Consider the following 20,783-nt stretch of genomic DNA (forward strand, 5'->3'; position numbering starts at 1 on the left):
AAAATGTTTTCAGCTGAGATCAGGGATTTTTTACAGGATGTCCACAAGGGGTTTAAATTAGTGTGGGGGTGAGGTCAGGGACCTGTCTATTTTAAAAGGGGACTTTACATTTTTGAATTACAAAAGTAAAGAACCTCCCAATCTTTTCACTGGGGCTTTATACAGGAATGTTGACTATCTTAAGGAGGACCTTTCCTTGAAAATTTAAATGGTCCTGGACCTTTCATTGTTTAAAGAAAAAAATTAACCCCAGAGTCCATTTTCTACTTTGGTTTTTACATATCTTCCGTTGTGTAAGAAGTTATATGAAAATTATGTGTGTCACTTGAATTATTCAGTTGTATTTGAATTAATTTTAAACAAAAGGTCTGTGTATCTTCTGTCTTAAAAATATGAAAAGTTCACAGTTCAAAGGATCCAAATCAGACCAGATAAAAGTATATTTGTTACCTTGACCATATGATGACCACCAACAATTTTGATTAATTACTGAAAGTGCCAATAAAATTCTTAGGGTTATAGGCATTTTGAAACCCAAAGAAATTGGATAGGTTGGGAAACCCTTAACACAAAAATTTTATATTTTGGCCTCATACAATGTACTATTTTCAGACAACTTGAGCTGCTATAATATCTCTCCAATTAAACATACTAAGAACCTTAAACACCAGGCCTTTTAACCTGAATTTTTTTTTTTATCAAAAATCTTTCTTCAACAAATATAATAACTGCAGAAATCAACAGAGAATATTCTGTTAAATATAGTTTTGAAAATGCATGTGCTATACAATGAGGATGGCAATGGGTTAAATTCATGCAACATGTTTGCAATTTTTATTTCACATGTTTTCTTGCTTGAAGCTCATCATTTTCATGCAAACTGGTGAAATAGCCATTTTTTTTTGTTCATCATGAAATGGCCATTTTATTTTTAGTTCATCTGTGCACATATCCCTCTCCCTCTCCTCTTTATGACCCTCTACAATGTCCCATTAAAAATGCTAATTCCTTGATTCTAAAAAGTTTCAGGCATTTTTCTTGTTTTTTTTTTACTTCAAACCATTAAGAATCTTCCAACAAGCAGATATAAAAAGAAAGAAAATACAACTTTGGCCTTGCTTCTGATGGATAAATTCTAATGACAGGATCTTAAAAAGAAAATATACCATTTGCCAAAAAGTTAGTCAATACATGGGAACCGTTTATCAATAACAAAATTTATCTGTCTGCAGAATCTAACAAAAAGAGCCTTCTAAGTGCAGACTTATTCCATTTTTCAACATGCCTGTCAGTAGTAAACTATTGAAACTATTGATAACTGGAATCTGCAAGCTGCAATAATGAGTGCATTACAAATCACGATGCACTGTTTAACTAATTTACATATGGATTATCACTCTACTATAAATTGTCAGAATGGATTACCGTGACACATTAAATACTTGTTTATTGAACACAGTGTCATTTTAAACTTTTAATTTGTAAACACTATTGTACAGTGTGTTCTTTCAATATATTGATGTAATCTACTGGAAGTTGCACAATTTAGATAATTTTGCACATATTTGATGATTGAATTATTTTTAAACTGAGAATATAATATTAATAAATTTCATAACTTTGCACATTGAAGACATGAAAGATTTCTGTTAATGCAGTGAGTATGATGTGTACAATATTTAATTGTTTACTTTGTCAAATCTATTTATTTATGTTTTACTCTTTCAATCTATTTGTTTATTGTCACTTTGTGAATTTATTTATTTATCTTTACTTTTTCAATCTATTTAATATCTAATATTATTTAATTTGATTTGCTTACTTATTAAATTTCTTTGTTTATTACAAAAAATGTTGTTGAATTATGACTGACCTTATAATTAATTAATAATGGTAAAAAAAAAAAAGAAAAAAGAATAGACTATATTGGTCCAAAAATTAAAGTATACCAGAATTGAAATTTCCCGTTCAGACCCTCAAGATGATGTTCACTACTCATGTTTTAAACTTTACTATTTGTACTTTGTTACCCCTTTGGTTTTATCCTTGGCTATGCATTAAACATCTTTGCAAAGTTTTTTTTTTTAAATGTTTCTATATTTTTAAAACATGCATCTTAAATAAAGTTTCAACTAAATATTTTGAGATTCTAGTTGTTTCTAATTTAATTTTCATACAGTCCACCTTTATTCTATCTCTAAAATTTCATACAAGAAAATTAAGAGACATGTTTATGCTGCCTATAATTCTGTATACTTATTCTACTACATTTCATGAAAAAAATATCAAAAGACATCTTTAGGTTGCCAAATATACCTCTTATTTCTTTTCAAACATTTATTAGGAAAGATCAAGAGAATTTGTTATGCCACCAAAAAAAACCAACTTTTTAAATGCATAAATCTCAAAGAAATTGTAATCCATTTTTGATACATTATAAATCATAAACAGTGTCAGTCATAAAGAAATAATGTCATCTTGAATTAGAGGGAACATTCCTAGCCCCCCCCCTCCCCAAAAAAAAAAAAAAATTATGGGACACAGATGATACCGTTCTTGTCAGTTATGTCCCTTTATAACTTTATAAGTTTATATGCAAGATATAACATTATAAAGGGACATAACTCAAGAACGGTAAAAGTGACACCACCCACAGAGCTCCAGATAAGCTGCGTATTTGCGTGATCACGCAATAAAAATAATTAAAAACCCAATGCAATTGCCTATTGCAGGGTTCAATAACCCAATTAATTCAAAGGAAAACCCAATTATATGCCAAAAACATGGGTTCTTAACGCTTTTATTCGCTATCGTTTGCGTTATTTACCCTTACTTGATTACAGTCGTCGCGTTAATCTATTTTTATAATATTTATAATTGGAAATGTCCTTTCATTCTAAAAATAGAGCCCTGCATCAAGTAGCTGCAATGGGTCCCTGTTGGAATTTTCCGTTGCTCAAAAGGTACACGTGTTTATCAAAACATTTCGATCTTCTCGGCGTTTATCCAACTAGCGTGTGACATGCTGTCATATTTTTTCGAATTGCTCGGGATTTATCATAACATACAATGAATTAAAACGAAAAATAAATGTCCGGTAAAAATATTGAATAGAAGCATGTTTTCGGCTTCTTTTTGATAGCTGAGGGAAAGTTATGATGATAACAAGACTCAGCTAATGATTTTAGGAAGCGGCCATTGAACGCACGGGCGTGTTTGCGTACCATAACGAGAACATTGCTAGAGCCATAAACACGGGGTTCCGTCAAAAACGAAATCAGTTGGAAAAAGTGAAAGGCCAAATCAATTATGACATGATATGTAGTTGAAAGCATCGGAAACCAAAAGTTCTGATAAGGGACAACTTAACCCAGATTTATGTAAATTTAATTAAACAAAAACAGTTTATATATTATTTTTTTCATTTTAGTTGATGAGTGAATAAACATATATCCGTTTTTTACGTCAATGCAGCTTGACACTTTCTTTGTTTTGTTCTAGATGCTTAAGATAGTTGTCTTATTGGCAAGTGCAGTATAACATTGTCATTTATTTACTTGATGTTGCAGAATTATTTGTAAATTTAAGTTGAATGTGGTCTCCGTCATTATAAACCACCCTATAAACCTCAAGGTTTTGGGGTATATCTTAAATCTGGAAACTACTTTTTATTTTTATTAAAAAGTAGATCTGGCAAATAGGTGAAAGGACTGGCAAAACTTTCTTACAGCACCTAAATTTCACATATATTACACAATTTCTAAAACTTAGCCACACCTACCCCAACTATAATTAAACTGTAGGGTGATCATATGGGATCTAGAAAGGCAATTAGTTCCTGTCCAACTAGTGACGCCAGCTGCAGTTTACATAAGTTTTGAGAAAATACAAAACTGACAGAACGTTTAAAACGGGACACAAATTAAATGTACAATTGCTCGTCAGTGAATAAAACCAAATAAAACAGCTAGCACATATTTTACAAAGAAAGAAACATATTTAAGATAGAAACACATCTGGGGTTGATATAATGTGATTATAACATGCCTTAATATTCAATATTGTGTTGATGAAAAAACCCAATACATTAAGGAGCTTGGTGGTGAAAAACCCAATTTGATATTTGCTTGAGGGGTGAATTGGAATTGATAATGCAATTAAAAAACTTTATCACCCAATTACATAAAAAAATGGTGGTTAAAAACCCCAATTTGTGAATTCTTATCTGGAGCTCTGCACCCAATTGCAAATTCGTGCTTGATTTGTGTTTTGTGGTAATGAGCATTGTGTATAAGTTTCATAACATTTGGTTGAGGCAAACTTGAGTTAGAGAACGGAAACGAAATATTTAGTAATTTTTCCATTTGTAAAGGGGCATAACTCTAGAATGGTAAAAGTGACGCCCCCCCCCCCCCCCCCCCCCCCCCCCACAATTCCAACTTTATCTGTGTTTTGTGGTAATAAGCATTGTGTGTAAGTTTCATAACATTTGGTTAAGGCAAACTAAAGTTAGAGAATGGAAACAAATTTTGGGACGTATGTGCCTACGGACGTAAAGACAGACAAGGGTAACACTTAAGGTAGATTCACTGTATACCGCCATCTTGGATTGTACAATAACAGTACACAATTGGTCTAGTTCTTTGCCTAAATCTTCAAATTTTGAGACAGATTTGCAATCTATGTGTAAGACTGCTTATTTGTATAAAGACAAAACAAGTGATTCATTGCATTATCCAAAATATTTAAACAAAACCAAATAATTATGTTTTTAGAATCAATTTTTCAACTTGGCCATTTAAGGGGAGATAACTCTTATAGTAAAAATTTTATACTGGAATGATTTTCATTTTTTACTTGTAGCAAAAAAACAAGTTCGGTGACACCATTTTTTCTTTTTATTTTCTTAAAGCATATTATAAAACCTATCTTCTTATATTTTATTTTAAAATTCTATCTCATAGATTTCTATTTATTCACAAAAATCTGTTTTATCATGAACAATCTATACAAATTTGTACAATTTTGCACGACTTGTAGCTTGAAAAGTAGCACGGTGACCCATACTTTTTATTATATTTTAGAAAAAAGCATCGAGAAATCTTCATTTTGGCAAAGTATAAAAATATTCTATCTGAGGAAATATATACCGCTGATCCACCTTAATATCTCCTCTGCTGCGGCTGGGGCATAAAAACCCTGTTCAAAGTTCCTACTCACCCTTTATAGACAATGAGAGCAGTTATCGTCATTTGACATCCATAATCATAAATGTAAAAATAAAAAGATGTGGTATGATTGCCAATGAGACAACTCTCCACCAGAGTCTGTTAGTATTTTACACTTTCATTACTTTTTTTGAAACCACTTAATCAAACTGACCAAAAACTAAGCAGGAATGTACCGGGGATATGTATAGAAATCCTGATTCTACTCCGATCAGGAGGGCTTAATTGAAACTTTGCAAAAATGTAATTTATATCATGCTATTTTCAAAAATATAATAAAATATACATGACTAAGTTTTAAGAAGTTGAATCAAACATTCTGTATTTGTAAAACAGTCATAATAACAAGATTAAATAGAAGTTTCGGAACAACACTTATGGCCCCGGCGTGTTCCAAAAAATGCTTGGAGCCATTTTTAGGAGCTGAACCAAACATGATCTTGATCTGTAACTCATCATAGAAGACTCACATATAAAAAAAATCAGCTCAATATGTGAAGAGTCTTAGAAAAAGAAGTCCATATAACTGTTATTTTCAAGACACTTTCAAAGTCCAAAGCCCCTAATTTCAGTAAAAATCAATGGAGCGGAACCAAACATAAACTTGATCTGTAACTTATCATGGTAGACTCACATACTAAAAATCAGTTCAATATGTGAAGGCGTTTAGAGAAAAAGTCCATATTGTCGTTGTGGAATGACAGAATGACAGATAAGGGTAAAACTATATGGCCCACACACCTGTGTTGCGGGGCCATAAAAACATATTGCCTTTATTTAGATGATAGGTCTGCAAATTCAATCGATTCCTCTATCAAAATTTGCATATTTGTTTAAGATCTAGACTTCTGCTATTTAGTAATCCAAGATGGCAGAAGACACCTGACTACCTAAATTTAGGTATAAAAGTGGTTATTGTTGCTGTCTGTCATAATTGTTTTACATCTCATGTCATCAGCTTAAATCAGGCTGTTTTTTTTCTTTTTGGAAATGTTTCCACATTTTGTTAAAGGCAAGTCATTTATAGCTTGCTATATACCTTATGGGTTTTACTCATTGTTGCATTTCTATATTATTTTACAAATCTTCCTTTAAACAATAAGAGTAGTGTTACATTACTCAAGCTCCTTTCCCTTTCAAACATGTTTGCTGAAATTCATTTCAAAATCAAATATAACAATTTTGTTTCAGGTGAGCAGTCATTTAGTTAAAAGAAGAAAACAATGCACATGAAACATCTTTAGACTAGTATCTATCCTAATTGTACCTAAATATTTGTCTTATTATTAAAACTGTTACAATACCACTGAATACAGGATGGAAACGCAAGAGGAAATCAGCCATGCTCAGACATTTGGCGAGACCAACATTAATGTATCGACATCAAGCCACTTTTTCTTCAAAAATCTTACAGAAGTTTCTACATCCAAATCATTTCTTGTGGACAATACAACATCATTAGAAGAGGACTATGAGAATCTGAATAAGAATTTGGATGTTATTTTTGGAGTTATCTCTCTTGTGATCACACCTCTGGTTATTGGTGGCAATGCTTTAGTTATTATCTCCCTCTTCAAATTCCGCCGATTACGGACCACTACGAACATGTTCATTGGAAGCCTTGCACTGTCTGACTTCTTACTCGGACTACTGACTCTACCAATGTATGCACTATTTTATCTAAACACTGGTATGAACAAGTGGAAATACTTATGTCTCTTTAAGTATTCATCAGTCATACTTTCCATGAGTTCATCGTTGATAAACCTTGTAGTAATAGCAGTTGATCGCTACATTGCAATTTTACACCCGTTGAAATACCAAATACTAATGACTAAACAGAGAGCAAAAAAAATTATAATATGTGTTTGGATTTACCATGGTATTATTGGCTCTCTGCCAAGCTTTGGCTGGAACAATTATGATAAATATAACGGCACCGTGTGTGACTTTTTTGTCGTTCTACCCCAAGCTTACTCGCTGTTCACAGCACCTACAACAATTCTAGTAGGCTTACTGATTTCACTATACTTATATTGCCATATTTACAAAGTGGCTCGAGAACACAATAAAAAGATGGTAGAAAGGAAAGGGACACAACTGAATCGTCAATTCTCAAAAGACACAAAATCGGCGAAAGCAATGGTCATCATTCTGTTTTTCTTCTTCATATTTTGGGTGCCTTTCATGCTAGCGGGACCATTGAAATATGTGAAGATTGCCAAAAATCTGTTCAACATAATAAAAAACTTTGCACTGAGCCTGGCCATGTGCAATTCTGCTATTAATCCATTCATGTACTGTTGGTTAAGAAAAGATTTCAAGTGTGCTTTTCAGGACCTGATAAAAAATTACATATGTTCAAAAATACCCAAACCCGACTGGTCAAGCAGTACAAATAACAGTGAAGATGAAGGAAAACATACAGAACAAAATTTGCATATTTCAACAATTGATTTAAAAATACAACAAAATAACACAGTAGATTCTTGTTTTACTGTAAATGGAAATTAAAATTTTAAAATGCTGAGAATAACACACAAAAGCAACATCTGTATTGTATCGTCATCACTTGAATTGTAAGTATTTTTTGAAGAATGATTTTTTTACTTTGTAATAAAGCTAGAGAATCCATACATTTTAGAGGTCTTACATATTCTAGATCTTGAAGTGATCAAATATACCAATTTACAATAAGCACCTTGGTCATTTATTCTCTCTCAAAAAAATATGAAATTGATTAACAGGTGTCACATCTTATCCAGTCCTAAAGAACATTTGTTAATTAACTTGAAGTGGAAACAAATGAAGAAAAAGTACAATCTATAATCATTGAACTTTTAATGATATTTTTAAAATTTGGTGTAAAATGATCACATGTTTTACATCTTGATTATTAATACCTGTAAGATCATAACAGAACAGTCCTATGATGTACATTACAATTCATTATTGTTTTAAATATAGTCCAGATTGTCCATTAATTGACTCAGTATATATATTTATCCTCTTATTGTGGTTATCATCATTTATTATAGTTCTTATCATCAATAACATCATAATTTCAGTTTTTAATACTGTAAATTCAGAAATTATTGCGTGCATTTATTATTGCGATTTTGTCATTTTAGACTAAAATGGGATTTTAATTTTTGCGATATTCAGAAAAATCCTGTTTGATTCATATAAAAAATTTCAAAATGCGAGTTTTAATTATTGCGATGATAACCCTGTCGCATTTTTTGCAATAATAAAAACATCGCAATAATTTCTGAATTTACAGTATTATCACAATGAATAATTGTAGTCATTATGAAAAATATGTATAAATTTTTCTATTTTTTGTGTGTGTCTTTTATTGGCAATAAATATCATATGTATTTGCATTTTAATTTTAAATTATTAAAAGTCACAGTGTGCATTGTTGTTATTTTTCTAAGATGTTCAGTCAAATGATCAATATTCAGTTTCTTGAAGGTAAAAAGGTGTCACTTCCAGTTTCAATGTAAAAAGGTGTCACTTCCAGTTTCAAGGTAAAAAGGTGTCACTTCCAGTTTCAAGGTAAAAAGGTGTCATTTCCAGTTTCAAGGTAAAAATGTGTCACTTCCAGTTTCAATGTAAACAAACAATGACGTTCTGTTGTGCTTGCTGTTAAAGTTTAAAAGGTTTTCCAAGGGTTCACGATGAGCAAAGAAACATTCATTCGCTGCTGAAGTTTAAAAGGCTCTTCCAACGGTTAACGATGATCAAAGAAACATTTATTTTAAAAATTTAATATCTCAAATGAAGGCATATCAAAATGTGATACATATCTGAATAAAATGCTCCGCTGGGCGTAGCTTGATACGACCGCAGAGGTAGAACCCTGAACAGTTGGGGTAAGTATGGTCACAACATTCAAGCTTGATACAGCTCTGAATTTGGATTGTGATTAAATATTTGACACAGCATAGGTTTCTGACACAGAATGAATGTGGTCTAAGAACTTAAAAAATTTTAATTTACCTATTCAAACCATATCATTATTATTTGCTTTTATATATAAATCAGAAATAACCAACTTAAAATGGAAACATTTTAAAGAAGAAAAAAAAAGGAAAAAAAGGAAAAAAAAAAAAAAAAAAAGAAAAAAAAATCCCCCCCAAATTTTTTGAACCCCCTTATGATTCATCACCCCCAAACTCAATCCCAGCCTTCCCTTTGTGGTATGATACCTAGCAGTACAATTTCAGAGATATCCATACACTTGAACACAAGTTATTGTCTGGAAACTAGAAAAATGCTTGTTTTTTGGCCCCTTTTTGGCCCCAAATTCCTACACGTTTAGGGCAATTACCCCAAACTCAAACCCAGCTTTCCCTTTGTGATATGGAACCTTGTAGTACAATTTCATAAAGATCCATTAACTTACACACAAGTTATTGTCCTGAAACTAGAAAAATGCTTGTTTTTTGCCCCTTTTTGGCCCCTAATTCCTAAAATTTTGAGGCAATTACCCCCAAAATCAATCCCAGCTTCCCTTTGTGGTATGGTACCTTGCAGTACAATTTTAGAGAGATCCATACACTTGAACACAAGTTATTGTCTGGAAACTTAGAAAAATGCTTATTTTTTGCCCCTTATTCCTAAACGTTTTGGGCAAATACCCCCAAACTTAATTCCAGCTTTCCCTTTGTGATATGGAACCTTGTAGTACAATTTTAGAAAGATCCATACACTTACACACAAGTTATTGTCATGAAAACTAGAAAAATGCTTGTTTTTTTGCCCCTAATTCCTAAAATTTTGAGGCAATTACCCCCAAAATCAATCCCAGAATTCCCTTTGTGATATGGAACCTTGTGGTTCAATGTCAGAGAGATCCATACACAAGTTATTGTCTGGAAGTTACATAAATGCTTATTTTTGGCCCCTAATTCCTTAACTGTTGGTACCATAACCCCAAAAATCAATCCCAACCTTCCTTTTGTGGTATTGAACCTTATGGTAAAATTTCATAGAGATCCATTCACTTAAACTAAAGTTATTGTGCAAAAACCAATGTGTCTTTGGACGACGACAACGACGACGGACAACGAAGACGCCGAGGCCAGTCATACGGTCGTATAAAAATAGGGGAATACATTGAACTTGACGCAAATATACTGAAGCTGGACGAAAAAAAATGCTTTTTGCAGGTCAGTGCAGTCCCTGTAGAGGTAACCCTTGTAAATCTTGGATTGTCTTGAGCATACAGATGGATCCTTTGGATGCTGTTAAGTTCTGCATAAGAACAGATGGACCATTTGGATGCCGTATAGTTCTGCATAAGAACAGATGGACCATTTGGATGCTGTATACTTCTGCATAAGAACAGATGGACCATTTGGATGCTGTATAGTTCTGCATAAGAACAGATGGAACATTTGGATGCTGTATAGTTCTGCATAAGAACAGATGGAACATTTGGATGCTGTATAGTTCTGCATAAGAACAGATGGACCATTTGGATGTTGTATAGTTCTGCATAAGAACAGATGGACCATTTGGATGCTGTATAGTTCTGCATAAGAACAGATGGACCATTTGGATGCTGTATAGCTCTGCATAAGAACAGATGGACCATTTGGATGTTGTATAGTTCTGCATAAGAACAGATGGACCATTTGGATGCTGTATAGTTCTGCATAAGAACAGATGGACCATTTGGATGCTGTATAGCTCTGCATAAGAACAGATGGACCATTTGAGTGCTATATAGCTCGGCATAAGAACAGATGGACCATTTGGATGCTGTATAGCTCGGCATAAGAACAGATGGACCATTTGGATGCTGTATAGCTCGGCATAAGAATAGATGGACCATTTGGATGTTGTATAGTTCTGCATAAGAACAGATGGACCATTTGGATGTTGTATAGTTCTGCATAAGAACAGATGGACCATTTGGATGCTGTATAGTTCTGCATAAGAACAGATGGACCATTTGGATGCTGTATAGTTCTGCATAAGAACAGATGGACCACATTTGGATGCTATATAGCTCTGCATAAGAACAGATGGACCATTTGGATGCTGTATAGCTCTGCATAAGAACAGATGGACCATTTGGATGCTGTATAGCTCGGCATAAGAACAGATGGACCATTTGGATGCTGTATAGATCTGCATAAGAACAGATGGACCATTTGGATGCTGTATAGCTCGGCATAAGAACAGATGGACCATTTGGATGCTGTATAGATCTGCATAAGAACAGATGGACCATTTGGATGCTGTATAGTTCAGATAGATAGTTTTTTTACTTTGGCCTAGTTTCAGTCCCTTGCTCACCTTGAGTGTAGGAGGTCAAATGTTTGATCCATATCTGTGTCAATTCAATATAAAAAAGAAGATGTGGTATGATTGCCAATGAGACAACTCTCCACAAGAGACCAAATGACACGAAATTAACAACTATAGGTCACTGTACGGCCTTCAACAATGAGCAAAGCCCATACCGCACAGTCAGCTATAAAAGGCCCCGAAATGACAATGTAAAACAATTCAAATGAGAAAACTAACGGCCCAATTTATGTACAAATATGTTTGAAATGTCCTTTGCTGCTACTCTACTAAGCATATACAGCAGTAGGCACAAGAGCAATACAAGCAGGGTTCCAGTAGAACAATGTTTCCAATTTCATTCCTCTTCCTAACAAACGGTAGCAGATAAGAATACCACGGTTACCATCAGACAATAAATTGCTTCGCTGAGCGCAGCTGGATACCACCGCAGAGGTCCAACCATGAACAGTTGGGGCAAAAATTGACACAATATTCACGCTTGATACAGGTCTGAATTTGGATTGTAATTAAATATTTGACACATAATAGGTTTCTGACACAGAATAACTGTAGTCTAAGAACTTAGAATTGGTTATTTGAATTCATATTCAATTTTATGCTTTTGTGCAATACACTATGCTGTTGCGAATTGACCCCCCCCTCCACCCCAAAAAAAATAAAATTTACCCCCCCTTTTTTTTTGCTTTTGTGCAATACACTATGCTGTTGCAAATTGACCCCCCCCCCCAAAAAAAAAATGTCATCCCCTTTTTTTTTGCTTTTATGCTGTTGTGAATTGACCCCCCCCCCCCCCCTTTTTTTTAGCAAAAAAAAAATATTGGAAGAAATTTTCTTTTTAGTTTCTGAAATCTGAAATGAGAAAAAATTGTCCCCCCCTCACAATTTCTTTCCCCCCCCCCCCCCTACAATTGTTTTTCACCTCCCCCTCCCTTTTCCAAAAAAAAATTTCTTTCCCTCAAGATATGGAGTTTGCAACCATAATTACCCATTTAAATACATCATAAAAGTCTTAAAATAAAAAATGACATACATAATCATGGCTAAAATTAATATATTAAATATTCCTTAATCAGCATTTTTAAATAGTAACTTCTAAAAATAAATTGATAGCTAATCATCTCAAGACAATACAACATTTCTTTATACATAATTTAAAAGCAGTTGAAGGGAGGTAATCCAAACTTAACATTGTACTTTTTTTTAATTGTCCATTAACCAGGAAACCCTTGTTTTTTCCCCTTTTTTGCCCCTAATTCCTAAACGGTTTGAGCCATAACCCCCAAAGCCAATCCTAACCATCCCTTTGCGGTATGGAAACTTGTGGTATAATTTCAGAGAGATCCATACACCGTTCCACAAGTAATTGTCTGGAAACTGGAAAATTCTTATTTGGGCCCCTTTTTTGGCCCCTAATTCCTAAACTGTTAAGACTATAACCCCAAAAATCAATCCCAACCTTCCTTTTGTGGTTATAAACCTTGTGTTTAAATTTCATAGATTTCTATTTACATTAACTAAAGTTATTGTCCGGAAACCAAATGTCTTGGGACGACGCTAACGACGACAACGTGATACCAATATACGACCGCAAAATTTTTTGCGGTCGTTTAAAAATGATTTCACCCAGAGGCACAGGATATGGATAATTTACCGAAATATTCAACAAATTGATTTACACTCTAAAGATAATATTAATGATTCAACAATCTAAAAGATGATAATTACAAAACTTTGTCAAGTCAATCATTGGAAAGTCTTACGGTCAATAGAAGAAAAGTTCAAAATATCCAATACTTCCACCAGTACCTTAAATAATCCAGTCAAACACTAGGCCTTGAGACCAGAGAACTTTTGAGTATGATTATTGTACTCAGACTCGGAAATCAACCAATCAAAATACTGTGGATTCATTTATCTTTGTGGGTACAAATTTTTGAGAAAAACTTGCATTTTCGTGGATATTTAATTTCGTGGTTTTGCCAAAGTCTGCATACCACCTTATTGAACATTTAAATTTATGGTTCACTTGTACCCAAGAAATTGTTGAAATTAGTATTAGTATCCAACGAATAATAATGAATCCACAGTACTGATTTTATGTTTGGTACACAAATCTTGTAATCAGAGAACAGAGTAAAGTTTTATGACTTACCCTTTAGCACATTTGGTCCCTGGATTATCCTTCAAGTAAATTGGTAGATATTTCATGAAATCTTGTGGAGTGGGTCTTCCATCAGGTTTTTTGTGCACAGGACAAGCTGTACAGGTTTTGTCAACTGAAAGAATTAAAATAATCCAACTATTAAATAACCTTTAAGGAAATGGTATAAGGGAGGTAATACAAGTAAAACCACTATTTGAGATAACTTTCTCTAACCTTCAGCCCTCCCCTAAGATAATCCAACTATTAAATAACCTTGAAGGAAATGGTATAAGGGAGGTAATACAAGTAAAACCACTATTTGAGATAGCTTTCTCTAACCTTCAGCCCTCCCTAAGATAATCAAACTATTAAATAACCTTTAAGGAAATGGTATAAGGGAGGTAATACAAGTAAAACCACTATTTGAGATAGCTTTCTCTAACCTTCATCCCCTCCCTAAGATAATCAAACTATTAAATAACCTTGAAGGAAATGGTATAAGGGAGGTAATACAAGTAAAACCACTATTTGAGATAGCTTTCTCTAACCTTCATCCCCTCCCTAAGATAATCAAACTATTAAATAACCTTGAAGGAAATGGTATAAGGGAGGTAATACAAGTAAAACCACTATTTGAGATAGCTTTCTCTAACCTTCATCCCCTCCCTAAGATAATCAAACTATTAAATAACCTTCAAGAAAATGGTATAAGGGAGGTAATACAAGTAAAACCACTATTTGAGATAGCTTTCTCTAACCTTCATCCCCTCCCTAAGATAATCAAACTATTAAATAACCTTCAAGGAAATGGTATAAGGGAGGTAATACAATTAAAACCACTATTTGAGATAACTTTCTCTAACCTTCATCCCCTCCCTAAGATAATCCAACTATTAAATAACCTTGAAGGAAATGGTATAAGGGAGGTAATACAAGTAAAACCACTATTTGAGATAACTTTCTCTAACCTTCATCCCTTCCCTAAGATAATCCAACTACATGTATTAAATAACCTTGAAGGAAATGGTATAAGGGAGGTAATACAAGTAAAACCACTATTTGAGATAACTTTCTCTAACCTTCATCCCCTCCCTAAGATAATCAAACTACATGTATTAAATAATCTTGAAGGAAATGGTATAAGGGAGGTAAAACAAGTAAAACCACTATTTGAGATAGCTTTCTCTAACCTTCAGCCCTCCCTAAGAAAATCCAACTATTAAATAACCTTTAAGGAAATGGTATAAGGGAGGTAATACAAGTAAAACCACTATTTGAGATAGCTTTCTCTAACCTTCAGTCCTCCCTAAGATAATCCAACTATTAAATAACCTTTAAGGAAATGGTATGAGGTAATACAAGTAAAACCACTATTTCAGATAGCTTTCTCTAACCTTCATCCTCTCCCTAAGATAATCCAACTACATGTATTAAATAACCTTGAAGGAAATGGTATAAGGGAGGTAATACAAGTAAAACCACTATTTGAGATAGCTTTCTCTAACCTTCAGCCCTCCCTAAGATAATCCAACTATTAAATAACCTTTAAGGAAATGGTATAAGGGAGGTAATACAAGTAAAACCACTTTTTGAGATAGCTTTCTCTAACCTTCAGCCCTCCCAAAGATAATCCAACTATTAAATAATCTTTAAGGAAATGGTATAAGGGAGGTAATACAAGTAAAACCACTATTTGAGATAGCTTTCTCTAACCTTCAGCCCTCCCAAAGATAATCCAACTATTAAATAACCTTTAAGGAAATGGTATAAGGGAGGTAATACAAGTAAAACCACTATTTGAGATAGCTTTCTCTAACCTTCAGCCCTCCCAAAGATAATCCAACTATTAAATAACCTTTAAGGAAATGGTATAAGGGAGGTAATACAAGTAAAACCATTATTTGAGATAGCTTTCTCTAACCTTCAGCCCTCCCTAAGATAATCCAACTATTAAATAACCTTTAAGGAAATGGTATGAGGTAATACAAGTAAAACCACTATTTCAGATAGCTTTCTCTAACCTTCATCCTCTCCCTAAGATAATCCAACTACATGTATTAAATAACCTTGAAGGAAATGGTATAAGGGAGGTAATACAAGTAAAACCACTATTTGAGATAGCTTTCTCTAACCTTCAGCCCTCCCTAAGATAATCCAACTATTAAATAACCTTTAAGGAAATGGTATAAGGGAGGTAATACAAGTAAAACCACTTTTTGAGATAGCTTTCTCTAACCTTCAGCCCTCCCAAAGATAATCCAACTATTAAATAATCTTTAAGGAAATGGTATAAGGGAGGTAATACAAGTAAAACCACTATTTGAGATAGCTTTCTGTAACCTTCAGCCCTCCCAAAGATAATCCAACTATTAAATAACCTTTAAGGAAATGGTATGAGGTAATACAAGTAAAACCACTATTTCAGATAGCTTTCTCTAACCTTCATCCTCTCCCTAAGATAATCCAACTACATGTATTAAATAACCTTGAAGGAAATGGTATAAGGGAGGTAATACAAGTAAAACCACTATTTGAGATAGCTTTCTCTAACCTTCAGCCCTCCCTAAGATAATCCAACTATTAAATAACCTTTAAGGAAATGGTATAAGGGAGGTAATACAAGTAAAACCACTTTTTGAGATAGCTTTCTCTAACCTTCAGCCCTCCCAAAGATAATCCAACTATTAAATAATCTTTAAGGAAATGGTATAAGGGAGGTAATACAAGTAAAACCACTATTTGAGATAGCTTTCTCTAACCTTCAGCCCTCCCAAAGATAATCCAACTATTGAATAACCTTTAAGGAAATGGTATAAGGGAGGTAATACAAGTTAAACCACTATTTGAGATAACTTTCTCTAACCTTCATCCACTTCACCTCTCCCTTCTACAAAAAAAGTATTTTGCCACTTGGTAAAACTAAGGTAAGTACCAAGTTGTATATGGTAGTTTGTGGTATTTCTATGGGAAAATTTGCTTCTATTCATCAAAAATAAGTTGAAAATTGTTAACAAATGACTTTGGGCCACTTCAGAAGTATGAAAATATGCAGAATTATCACCAAAAAATTTGCAAAAGATTATTTTTCAAAACTGGAAATTGAATAACTTAGGGTATATGATATACAAATTTAGTGAAAGTCTGTGAAAATCCTTTATTTTTACTTATAACATATGAATACTACTTTAATATTAAAATAAAAAGTTGTTTTTATGTAAAATACTTTAATATAGCAGTAGCTACGATTAAGACAAAAATTCATTAAGTATGATTTTTTTGTTTCAAACATAAAGAAAATAAGGTTCCCTATACTTTGTTAAGATAAAAACATAGTGCAAAACTTACACAAAATTGGAAGAATTTTCATCATATCTTAAATCTTGAGTTTAGCACTGTATAATTTTCAGTCCTGTCTGACAATTTGAGTTTTGGAGTAAAAAATGTTGAACATACAAGACCGAATTCTGTTATGATACTTACCTACTGTAGCAGGACAGAAAGTACCATTTGGGAACAGTCTTTTTCAGTCCTGTCTGACAATTTGAGTTTTGGAGTAAAAAATGTTGAACATACAAGACCGAATTCTGTTATGATACTTACCTACTGTAGCAGGACAGAAAGTACCATTAGGGAACAGTCTACAACAGGGAGGACTTCCTCCTGGAGCCAACCAATCAAAGAAATCATCTATCCAGGAAGAAGTAGGCTGGGCTATATATGTACTGAAAAAGAGGTTGGAAAATTGGTATTTTTAATCAACTTTCATAACACTTTAAGTCGTCAAAGTTGACCACAAATCAAATTTAATCAAGACTTTGCCTCAATGACAAATGTGTAGTTCCTACATAATGACAACAGACTTTGACTCAATGACAAATGTGTAATTCCTACATAATGACAACAGACTTTGCCTCAATGACAAATGTGTAGTTCCTACATAATGACAACAGACTTTGACTCAATGACAAATGTGTAGTTCCTACATAATGACAACAGACTTTGCCTCAATGACAAATGTGTAGTTCCTACATAATGACAACAGACTTTGCCTCAATGACAAATGTGTAATTCCTACTTAATGACAACAGACTTTGCCTCAATGACAAATGCGTAGTTCCTACATAATGACAACAGACTTTGCCTCAATGACAAATGTGTAGTTCCTACATAATGACAACAGACTTTGCCTCAATGACAAATGTGTAATTCCTACATAATGACAACAGACTTTGCCTCAATGACAAATGTGTAGTTCCTACATAATGACAACAGACTTTGCCTCAATGACAAATGTGTAGTTCCTACATAATGACAACAGACTTTGCCTCAATGACAAATGTGTAGTTCCTACATAATGACAACAGACTTTGCCTCAATGACAAATGTGTAATTCCTACTTAATGACAACAGACTTTGCCTCAATGACAAATGCGTAGTTCCTACATAATGACAACAGACTTTGACTCAATGACAAATGTGTAATTCCTACATAATGACAACAGACTTTGCCTCAATGACAAATGCGTAGTTCCTACATAATGACAACAGACTTTGACTCAATGACAAATGCGTAATTCCTACATAATGACAACAGACTTTGCCTCAATGACAAATGCGTAGTTCCTACATAATGACAACAGACTTTGCCTCAATGACAAATGCGTAGTTCCTACATAATGACAACAGACTTTGCCTCAATGACAAATGTGTAATTCCTACATAATGACAACAGACTTTGCCTCAATGACAAATGCGTAGTTCCTACATAATGACAACAGACTTTGCCTCAAAGACAAATGTGTAGTTCCTACATAATGACAACAGACTTTGCCTCAATGACAAATGTGTAGTTCCTACATAATGACAACAGACTTTGCCTCAATGACAAATGTGTAGTTCCTACATAATGACAACAGACTTTGCCTCAATGACAAATGTGTAGTTCCTACATAATGACAACAGACTTTGACTCAATGACAAATGCGTAGTTCCTACATAATGACAACAGACTTTGACTCAATGACAAATGCGTAGTTCCTACATAATGACAACAGACTTTGCCTCAATGACAAATGCGTAGTTCCTACATAATGACAACAGACTTTGACTCAATGACAAATGCGTAGTTCCTACATAATGACAACAGACTTTGCCTCAATGACAAATGCGTAGTTCCTACATAATGACAACAGACTTTGCCTCAATGACAAATGCGTAGTTCCTACATAATGACAACAGACTTTGCCTCAATGACAAATGTGTAGTTCCTACATAATGACAACAGACTTTGCCTCAATGACAAATGTGTAGTTCCTACATAATGACAACAGACTTTGCCTCAATGACAAATGTGTAGTTCCTACATAATGACAACAGACTTTGCCTCAATGACAAATGTGTAGTTCCTACATAATGACAACAGACTTTGCCTCAATGACAAATGTGTAGTTCCTACATAATGACAACAGACTTTGCCTCAATGACAAATGTGTAGTTCCTACATAATGACAACAGACTTTGCCTCAATGACAAATGCGTAGTTCCTACATAATGACAACAGACTTTGCCTCAATGACAAATGCGTAGTTCCTACATAATGACAACAGACTTTGCCTCAATGACAAATGCGTAGTTCCTACATAATGACAACAGACTTTGCCTCAATGACAAATGCGTAGTTCCTACATAATGACAACAGACTTTGACTCAATGACAAATGTGTAGTTCCTACATAATGACAACAGACTTTGCCTCAATGACAAATGTGTAGTTCCTACATAATGACAACAGACTTTGACTCAATGACAAATGTGTAATTCCTACATAATGACAACAGACTTTGCCTCAATGACAAATGCGTAGTTCCTACATAATGACAACAGACTTTGCCTCAATGACAAATGTGTAGTTCCTACATAATGACAACAGACTTTGCCTCAATGACAAATGTGTAGTTCCTACATAATGACAACAGACTTTGACTCAATGACAAATGTGTAGTTCCTACATAATGACAACAGACTTTGCCTCAATGACAAATGTGTAGTTCCTACATAATGACAACAGACTTTGCCTCAATGACAAATGTGTAGTTCCTACATAATGACAACAGACTTTGCCTCAATTACAAATGTGTAGTTCCTACATAATGACAACAGACTTTGCCTCAATGACAAATGTGTAGTTCCTACATAATGACAACAGACTTTGCCTCAATGACAAATGTGTAATTCCTACATAATGACAACAGACTTCAATCTTTCTATAAATTTCATAATATGATTTCTCATATTTCCAAGGAAGAAAATTCCCTGATGTTTTTTCTTATTTTTTTACGCAGCCACTAGACTTTTATTTCATAGTATCCTGCTGGTCTCCTGTGTAAGATGTAGTGGATTAGATTCCATCAAACCACAGACATTGTAATTATCATTAATGCTTTTCTACTGAAATTATGATTACAAAGTTCTACTGTAAATTCAGAAATATAAAATTCCAGCAGGATAGGTTTGGCAAAAATAATAAAATGCTTCGCTGAGCGCTGCTGGATATGACCGCAGAGGTCCAACCATGAACAGTTGGGGCAAAAATGGACCCAATATTCGCGCATAATAGAGGTCTGAATTTGGATTGTAATTAAACATTGACACATAATAGGTTTCTGACACAGAATAACTGTAGTCAAAGAACTTACAATTGGTTATATGATTTGAATTTATATTAAATTTTTTGCTTTTGTGCAATACACTATGCTGTTGCGAATTGACCCCCCCCCCCTCCCCCCCAAAAAAATAAATCTGAAATGAGAAGAAATTGTCCCCCCCCCCCCTTTTTCCAAAAAAAAATATCTTCCCCTCAAGATATGGTCATAATCTCAATTCAAATTTCCAATGGAGTTTTCAACCAAAATTACCCATTTAAATACATCATAAAAGTCTTAAAATAGAAAATGACATACATAATCATGGCTAAAATTAATATTCCTTTAATAGTAACTTCTAAGAATAAATTGACAGCTAATCACCTCAAGACAATACAACATTTCTTTATACATAATTTAAAAGCAGTGTAAGGGAGGTAATCCA

The 20,783-nt window shown here is 33.7% G+C and overlaps 2 protein-coding genes across 2 annotated transcripts in view; one reads left to right on the plus strand and one right to left on the minus strand.

The window, feature by feature from the left end:
• The window catches only part of LOC127732185 (NPC intracellular cholesterol transporter 1-like), a 90,330-nt gene that overhangs the window by 27,873 nt on the left and 41,674 nt on the right, over positions 1-20,783 (minus strand). Inside the window, exons 15-16 of the mRNA XM_052241251.1 lie at positions 17,299-17,420; positions 13,708-13,831 (exon numbers count right to left, since the gene is read on the minus strand). Of these exons, the coding sequence (XP_052097211.1) occupies positions 13,708-13,831; positions 17,299-17,420 (246 nt within the window). The remainder of the gene's footprint in view (positions 1-13,707; positions 13,832-17,298; positions 17,421-20,783) is intronic.
• LOC127732189 (adenosine receptor A1-like) lies at positions 6,426-8,509 on the plus strand. The gene has a single exon (XM_052241261.1). It carries the CDS (start codon positions 6,546-6,548, stop codon positions 7,740-7,742), a length of 1,197 nt encoding a protein of 398 aa, XP_052097221.1. The 5' UTR covers positions 6,426-6,545; the 3' UTR covers positions 7,743-8,509.

The sequence above is a fragment of the Mytilus californianus genome, unplaced genomic scaffold (genome assembly GCF_021869535.1).
Source record: "Mytilus californianus isolate M0D057914Y unplaced genomic scaffold, xbMytCali1.0.p SCAF_22, whole genome shotgun sequence".
Classification (NCBI taxonomy): Eukaryota; Metazoa; Mollusca; class Bivalvia; order Mytilida; family Mytilidae; genus Mytilus; species Mytilus californianus.